The sequence below is a fragment of the Limulus polyphemus genome, unplaced genomic scaffold (assembly GCF_000517525.1).
Source record: "Limulus polyphemus unplaced genomic scaffold, Limulus_polyphemus-2.1.2 Scaffold999, whole genome shotgun sequence".
In the NCBI taxonomy this organism is placed as follows: Eukaryota; Metazoa; Arthropoda; class Merostomata; order Xiphosura; family Limulidae; genus Limulus; species Limulus polyphemus.
In genome coordinates this window covers 304,489-314,089 of record NW_013666609.1, presented here as the reverse complement: position 1 = coordinate 314,089, position 9,601 = coordinate 304,489, and the positions used below count along the sequence as shown (strand labels likewise).

General features: G+C 31.9%; 1 protein-coding gene across 1 annotated transcript; it reads left to right on the top strand.

Moving 5' to 3' along the window:
- Positions 1–867: 867 nt before the first annotated feature.
- LOC106461618 (FMRFamide receptor-like) lies at positions 868–2,166 on the top strand (the record flags this gene model as incomplete). Its single annotated transcript, XM_013921457.2, has 1 exon — positions 868–2,166. A coding segment is annotated over one exon (1,080 nt), but the record flags the coding sequence as incomplete, so codon positions are not given.
- Between the last annotated feature and the right edge of the window lie 7,435 nt (positions 2,167–9,601).

The window sequence follows — 9,601 nt, the reverse complement described above, 5'->3', positions numbered from 1 at the left end:
TTTCTGAAGATCTAATTTTTTTATTTCTATATTTCTTAAATTTTTCATTTACTAACAATAACTGTTAAAACATATAACAAAAATTAAAGATACAAATAAGTATTTCCTTTCCTTGAAAGTTACCGGATACTTTTTTAAAGAGTTTTATATTCAAGACTGGATATATTCTAATGATTCCGGAAAAAAATGAATAGATTGTAAATTTCAATGTTATTTATACAATTCGTTTTTGAACCTGTGCTCATGCTAAACTTTTTTATTCTTACAAAGTGACAAGTTTTTTTAAGTCTGTACAAAAATCTTAACTTTTGATCAGCACTCACCCATTAATGTTCAGTGATGTGTAGACAACCAGGAGTGAACATATTCCATATTAAAATTGTGAAATCAACTGGCCAACCATGAAATTAACAAGGACTGCTTGTTGATTAGGTTGTTCTTAAATCAGCATTAAGAAACTTGAGTTATCTCAGTGAAAACTTTTCTACGACATATATTTGAAGCCACTATTCAATGACTAGTAGATTTGATTTATAAGAAAAAGAAGACACTATTATTATGAGTGAATCCAATTAATAGGATATTACTACGTAGATTACGCATAAACCTAATCAGAAATTTTAAGAAGTGTTTTATAATCATAATAGCTTCGCATTCCATTACTCCTTAAAAGACACAAAATGTGTTATGAAACAAACTTCAATTTGTTATACATTATCTCTTTGACTAATATAAAGATAAGAAAACAAAAACAGTCACAAGGCCTGGATTGTGAATGCTATGCGTGAGAGGATTTGAGATATTTATTGAGTGAGAGTTAATTAAGGTTAAAAATTAATCAAGAGGTTGACAAGATGAACGAAACATCACTGGGAATTAAACAACGAAGGACCACCGACAACAATTTCTATCTTGGAATTGATATCCACGGGTGTGGGTATTACAGTTTTAAGTGCTCTAGGGATAATCGGTAACGTTATATCGCTGCTTGTGTTATCTCGGCCTCAGATGCAATCCTCAATCAACTGCAGTCTTCAAGGCTTAGCTATTTTTGACACAGGAGTTTTGTTATGTGCGTTAATAATGTTAGGCTTAACAACGCTAGGGAAGTTAATACATTGGTTACGTTTCTACACCTGGGTTATTTTCCCATTCATAGTACCAGTGGTTTATCCTTTAGCCTTGATTGCTCAAACTGGATCAGTGTGGATGACAGTTGTTGTTACTATTGAACGATATGTGGCGGTTTGCCATCCATTCAAAGCTAAATCGCTCTTTACATATAAGCGTTCGAGGTTTTACAATATTATTATAACTGTTATTGCAGTGTGTTACAACATACCTCGCTTTTGGGAAGTTCAAAGGATAGAGATATGGGATCCTCTCACAAATTCAACAGTATATCATATTCAACCATCATCTTTCCGAGAAAACAAACTCTACTTTGAAATTTATTACATTTGGATGTATCTCCTAATGATGTATTTCCTTCCATTACTTGCCCTTGCCGTCCTGAACACCTTCATCTGGCATACAGTGAATCAAGCTAACAGAGATCGGCAAAAACTCAGCTTTCGGCAGCGGAAGGAGATCAGCTTGTCTATAATGTTGCTTTGTGTTGTAATTGTATTTCTCTTTTGTAACATCACTGCATTTTTAGTGAACATTCTGGAATACTTCGACGTGTACTGGGAGTCTTTGGCTCATTGTTCCAATCTCTTAGTGACACTTAACTCTTCTGTTAACTTCATAATATATTGCATATTTGGACACAAGTTCAAACAAACACTATTTTCTATATTCTGCAAACAAAAACTACAGCGGATTCAAACTTTCACGTCTGGGACAGATCGTGGTATTTGGATAAGATTTCAATCCAACAGATTTCGTCAGTCCCACCTTCATGTTTCTCATCCAGAAAGAAGAGAAGAAAGTGTACAGTTATAATATAGGCTACGCCTAAAGTAATCCTTTTTTTTAGTGTGTTTATCATAGATATCGCCAGTTGCACCTTCGTAAGGCTCGTCCCGAAATCTGGAGAGAGTGTGTAGAATTATAATAAACACAAGGCCTAAGGTAGTTATAATAAACAGAAGGCCTAAGGTAGTTATATTGTGTTGTTTAGATTTTCATCATGTGTCACCAATCACTCCGATGAGGGCACTAAACCAGCCTTAATGTACTATTTTCATTTCTTAATATGTTTCAATGGGAAATAAAACAGTGTAGTAATGTATATTTGTAGATCAAAGAATTTCGATAACCATTGTATTTATTTATCTAATATCTGAGTGCATTAATAAAAACTCCATTTTGACATCTCTAAAGTTGTGTGTAGGAATGTATAACGATACTGTGACTCTTACGTCAGATTGCATTTGTAATAAGAAAACAACAGGCACATGTTTCAAAATATGTAATGATTCTATGATGTCTAAGAAAAATACAATTCAGTCACGTTTAACTTCTTGTAAAAATCGCCCAATATTTGGTTCCTGTTTTCTAGTATTCCACAAGAAATGTAGAAGTACAGAGTAGAAACATCAATCTAGTCAATACTCTTAATTAATACCCGATAAGATAGCAAAATAAATCCAACTTAAGCTAGAAACAGACAATATCCCCCCTTCTTCTAGCATTCTGGTGGCACAGGCTGTAGACTTATAAAGCTACAAACCGGCTTAAGATATCCGTGGTGGACAGAACACAGATAGCCCTTTGTGTAGCTTTTTTGCTTAACTACAAAAAAAACAGAACCATTCTTGTTTGCTTGACTCGCGTCGGTTTTTATATGGGACAGACTTGTTGAGGATATATATAGGTTTATGTTACTAGTGGATACAAGCCGATAAAAAGCAGAGACACCAAGTACAGAAATAGATTGTTTTAATATTTTTTTAAGTTTTTCATAATTAAATTAAACACCACACTAAGTTCATCAAAGCTAAACCTGAATGAGATTACCGCTGTAAGTATAGTGTAATGTTGCATAGGGACTTACGGCTTGAAATCTATCAGGCAAGTATATTTCTATAGTAAAGGTGATCTGTGTTTTCATTTTATATATATTAATCACCTTAGAGTGTATCTTTTCTAATAGGTCTTTAGTATTGGTTAAGTGTGATGGAACATACTTTAGACATGGTTTAAGCAGTTAATCAAGTAACCAGAATATGGTTTCTGTTGCAGAGTCATACGCTGACATCATAGGTCTTAAAGGTAAATTTTTTTTATGGTCTTTAGGGACTCCATATAGTTCAGGTATACGGCTATGGGAGGGTTTTAATTCTGTTAGTCATACGTAGGAAAATCAAGGAAGCTATTGCCATCCAAGCACAAGATAGTAGACCACAAGTGGGTAGTAATCAAAACAACGGACAACAACTACTCAATATTGCATGGACACCACTAATAAAAGACTTAAAGCACATTATTTGTCGTGGTTTCGATGTAAAATTAAACCTTTAGTTTTACAATGTATTATTTGAAGTTTAAAAATTGCTTTATTTTATTTATTTTTATTTCTCTATATATTACCTACAATTGCGTTTTCCTTATGTTTATTATATCGAAGCAATTGATTTATAATATATATTGATCATAATTCTATATATCTAATAACTATGATACCAGATGTCAGTTATTGTTACAACTATTGCCTAGATACATATTTTAAAGCAGTGTTCCACAGTTTAACGAATTTTTTCGTTCAGTGCATTGTTGCCCGATGAAGGCTCGCAATGAAAGTATTTTATATAGATAAAAGATCGTGTATAATTCTACATGCCAATGTACATGAATACGTATCTTACACTATATTATACTTAAAGACAATTGTGAACCTGTACAATAAATATGAGTATCTATACACATGATAGCCAAATGTTTGTCTATCACGCTCGGTTTCTCCTGAACGGTTAGCTAAACGGCCAGGTCAGAAAACCTCTAAGAATCAGGTATAGCCATCTCTAATTTAAGGCTGCTGATCAGAAGGAGATCAAAAAAAAGTCATATAGATCATTGTAATATTTCCGTTTTTGTGCCCTAAGCAAAGCCACGTTGTATGAGCAACCTATCTATATTGGCCTATTATAGGAGTGTTTCTTTTTATGATGGCAATCTCGTTTACTATGGAAAAATAAACGTGAAGCCCAATCTGTCATTGGACTTACCACCTGTCACTTGTGTTATATCGGCTTCGAAGAATTTCACATCACTTCAGTAATCCTGAACAAGGATAAATCAAAATAATAAGGCTAAGCTTCGTATATTGGTGGAGTGTATAATATATGTATGGTGTTATTAGATGTCTTTACTGGAAATTTCTTTGTAAATATAGGATTACTGTATGAGTAAAAGACATTCCAAAACAAAACACATATATTCTCGTCTAGTTATACCTATATAAGATCATAATTTGCATTTCAAACTTAGTTGCTTCCTGGTGGGATAGCGGTAAGTTAAAGAAATTACATCGCTAAAATCCGGGGTTCGATTGCCCACGGTGATCACAGTAGATAGCTCGAAATGGGTTTGCTCTAAAACAAACAAACAAATCAGAATTAGTCCAACAAACATATTCGTGCTGCCACGTTGTGCTCAATTACAATGGCACAGCGGCATGTCTGCGGACTTACAATGCTAAAAACTAGGTTTCGATACCCGTTGTGGAGAGAACACAGATAGCCCATTATTTAGCTTTGTGCTTAACTTCAAGAAAATATAAGAAACTTGTTTTAACAATAAGGCTACTCGTTTTGAATACTTCATGCATTTAAATATTATCCAACTTTATCAGCAATTTGTATATAAAATAACTGAACAAGTTTATGAACGTTTTTAATGGAAATATCTAACGTGTTTAACTTTGATCTTTTAAATCAGATACACCGTTTTGTTTGGAATTGTTATGAAATAAAAAAAAATTATGGAGAAATAATAGGATGTTTGGTTGGACATAAAACGGTTGATCTTTGTTTTCACACCGTAAAATGGTTGATCTTTGTTTTTCACACCGTAAAATGGTTGGTCTTTGTTTTTCACACCGTAAAAGATTAGTGGAAATTCTACTCTCGTATGATTAAAAAGTCAATTAAATGTAATTGAGGTGATTGTTCAGAATAAATACTGGTTGGCATCGCATAAACGTGTGATTGGTCAGAAAACATTTAGTGGCAGCACAAAAATCTAAAGTTAAAAATGAAATGTTTTTCACTAGCTAAAAAAAGTAATACAAAAATATGTTACAAATAAATATGAACCCAAAACTGGTCTATCGCAATGACAAGTGATAACTCAAATGACAGATTTAGCTTCGAAATTCTTTTTTCAGTATTTCAAACAGTGCTTGCTGAATCTATAATGATCAAGTGTGCCTGATTCAGATTTTCTTAACTAATCTTTATCATTAATATAACGTAATTTACGAATATCAAACTGATGCTTGGGAAAATTTACTGGACTCACTATACCACGTGAACAGGTTAGGAAGCTGTTACCAATAGGATTTTTAACTTATATTACATTAGTATTATACACTGCTAACGGCTAGGTAAGCGATTTTTAAGGATTCTTTTAATGTCTCCAAATTTTAATTTATATTTCTGAAATCAATATTAAAAACTACATATTAATTTGAATTTTGAACGCTGTGCATGAAACAGAAAAGATCCACTGTTCCTAATTTTGAACTACTGACCAGAGGGGGGGGGGGCAGCCAGTCAGCAGTATTTGTCGTTTCAAGGATTTTCTCGGTTTTTTGAACTAGATAATAGGATCGACTCTCACTTTTATAGCGAGCCCACAGATTAAAATACGAAACAATAACATCACGTGAGTCTGGAACCCTATACTCTTTATATATGCAGCTCGTTCAGGCTAACCATAAGATAACGCCCAACCACACACTGATAATAGATAAATAAAATACGACTACTATACTTCAATTTTACTTATAGCTGTTCAAAATTTCGAAGATTATTGATTTTCGAACATTACCTTAATTACTTCAGTCCAACTTTAATTCGGTGAAACAAAATTTATTGAGATGAGTGAATAGTATAACCTTTACAGTAAGAAATAACAAAATAAATAACTTAATATGAAATTTCGTAATTTAACCTTCTGGTTAAACCACATATAACAGCAAAATCACAGCATTCGATGAACGGAAAATTAAACCCTTTGACTACTAAAAATGTTTAAAATTGTCTTTTAAAAATCATGCAGCATTTTCAATATCAGAGAATTTTTTTTATTTTTTCTGTAACGTTGCAAACATCAAAATGGCTTACTGATTGATAAACATTTCAAAAGGTTTGTGTATATTGTATTTATGGCAAAGCTATTAAGGATATCTGCCGTCATCCCTCATTTTTAACTGCTAACTAGAACTACTGTACGAGAAAATCCTTGTTGAAAGATATGTTAATTTATTTTGTAAGTGATTTAGAAACTACTGAATCACTTTATTGCAATGTTAAATATCCATTATGTGACGTCACTTTAGTGTCTACTGACTGACTGACAGACAACATACTACTATATAGTGGTGTGAGTGGTTAAAACAGGTAACACTTCCAGGTGGCCTTTGACCTCCTTTCAGGGACATTATTCTCAAATTACAATATACATTATTTATTTATTATGGCCAGTGTTACACTTACTTACATGAATATTAAATATTGTTGAGTGTATAGTTTGGTTTGTTTGATATGAAAACACTTTGTTTGTGCATGTTTGATAAAAAAAAGGCGATAACCTGCTGGTGCTTAAACTACATGGTAATCAGAATGTTCCTCATTTTTACAAATACTTAAAACATATTTTTAAATAATACATAATATTACATTTTTGAAATCTTTACAGCCGTTTGCTTACTGTTTATTACATAATTTAAGGTTATGTTGTTTTAAGTCTTTGTCGTCAAAATACAGAGTAAAAGATTTGTTTGATTTTAACGTTGATATAGGGTGTAAAGAAAAATAACTGGGTGATGCTATAGTGATTTTAAGATTGTTACATTAAAAAATTTACATACTCGAGACACACAAAAACATATTTATATAGCATTTATTATTAGCCCCCGATCTGTACTGAAACCGTTTTTACTTGTATAATGATTTTTTTATTTCATTATTCACTACTCAACATAATAACTAATACTACCTTACTGCTTTTTAATCTAGTCATAATTAAAACATAACTTAGAGAAATAAGCTTAAAATGTGATACAGAACAAATTACACGTTTTTCTTTGAAAACTGAGATAGTTTTATTTTCATTGAAGGGTGATTGCTTCTTACTTTTATACAATTATTTCGTAAGTTTCTTTTCGTGTTATTGGTTTCCAAAATTATTAACTAATATTATTGACCAGCCAACGAAATGGTTTTTGTATCAATCTGTAGGTTCATTAAGCTAGGTTTTTTTTTGGGGGGGTACTGAAAATTTTCCTTGTAATATTGAACTTCCAGCGAAGACAAACAGCTAAAGAAGTTGGCTGTGTATTTGGACATTAATATTCGAGTCAATGACATTTGGATATCATGAAGTAGGAATATCTTTACTTGCAATAAAGATGTATGCCAGTAAGTCATTGTGTTTTGCTGTATGCTAACAATAAATTTAACAGGTGACGTATCTGTTTCAAATATACAGTTGAAAGTAGGAAGATTAAAATGAATTATTTTTTTTAATATTGTTTCTAAGAGATGACAAAGACAACAATATGTATGATATGTATCAAGGTACAAAGAGAGAAACGTCAACAATACAAACACCAGAACGTCATTTAAGGTCATTTTAATCATAAAATATTGAAAACTTTTCTTCAGACACAATTCTTTAGTCATAGTTGAGAGTCCAATTTTCAAATAGCTACAGCTTATTAAGAAATATTTTCAACTTTGACCTATAGCACGCACACATGACCTTAATGATGGAGATGTCACTATCGTAAGTCTGTTGTCTCTTAAATCTTGTTCACAATACTATGACATATCAATTTTATATTTCTGGCCAATACAGCTGTTTCAACAAACTTACGTTTGACTAGAGAAAGACAGTAAAGGAGATCAAACAACGAATAAAAAGCTAAACAGTAGAGAAAGACAAGAAAATATATATTAGACAAATTGAAAAGAACGAGGTTGAAAAAAAGAGCAAAAAGATGGAACTGAAAATCAGCTTTAACAGAAAAAGGAACAAAAGAAAATAATATTACCTAGATACTAATAGAAAAAATATACAATAAACTATAGCATATCAGAATGGCCAAAAATATGCAAAGAAGACAAATGATAAAATACATTACATAGAAGAAAAATTTTTTAAAAGTAAACGTTTCAAAAATGTCTCCTGGTGGTTCAGCGGAAAGTCTTAGGGCTTATAACGCTAGAACTCGAGGTTTGAGCCCAGTGGTATAGTTTTGTGTAGCTTTGCGCTTAAAGGGAATTCACTTCAATTCAAGAAAGGTGTTTGTTTTGTATTAGAATATGCTGTTTTACAAGCTTGTATTTAACATTATCCAATTGGCCAAGTGTTACTGAATATCCATAGGTTTCTGTATTCTTTCTGTATTCTCAAATTTAAATCAATTTGGTCAATAAGCGAAAGCTAATGTTGAAAATGAGTTGATATTTCATAAAACCTGGAGCAAGTTAATCTTGAACTTATGTATCACTACAGACTTAAAAGATATATTTAACAAACTAAGTTTCAAAATCATTATCCGAAGATCAGCTACAGAGTCAGGATTATAAGTGCCAGAATAAAACAAAGATAACTTAGCTCTCATTTACGCCACTTGTGGCTGAATAGTATGAATAACATGTAACAGGTTTATCGTTAAATCTATACTTATATACTAAAAATACCAAGGATATGTGCAATGAGGCGGCAGAACAAAGAGGTATGGAAAATGTAAGTGATTTTTTGCCTATTCTTATTTTATTAAAATATTTCAAAATAGCTAGTGTTATATGTTCTCAATATAACTAGATAACTTTTAATATAGCCTAATAAATCATTGAATTTTAGGTTAAAATTAAAAATATATTAGTTTAAATGTGTCAATCATACATCTAGTTTGCAAAAAGAAGATTATAACGATATTGGATAGAAGCTATCATTACTTGAGGTTCCTAGTAGTATATATCATGCAAGAACATTTGAAATTATTCCATTAACTTTAGAAAATGAGAGAACATATCTCATCATCAAGAGACGTTTCTTTATTCGTCCATTAGTCTTCACAAAACAGTTCCGTCTGGTCAAGATACTGCTCATGTTTGGGGAATTATCCTTTATGAAAATATACTAGACATTTTGAATATAATCACCCTTGACGTGAGGAATTTACCACAGATAGGTACTTGAAACGCTGCAACGTCTTGGATACTTTCAATTGTCGAAAGGCTTACTGGCTATGGCCAACAAAATCTTTGTAGTACGTTAAAAACGTTTTTTATTGTCTTATGAAAATAATGAATACGAAATGAAAATGTTTCAGACTTCATTGCTATTCTCAGTATCAAATAAAACAGAAAGAAAAGAAAAACAAACAGTGATATCATAAGCATCCGAAGACAGTTAGAAGAAA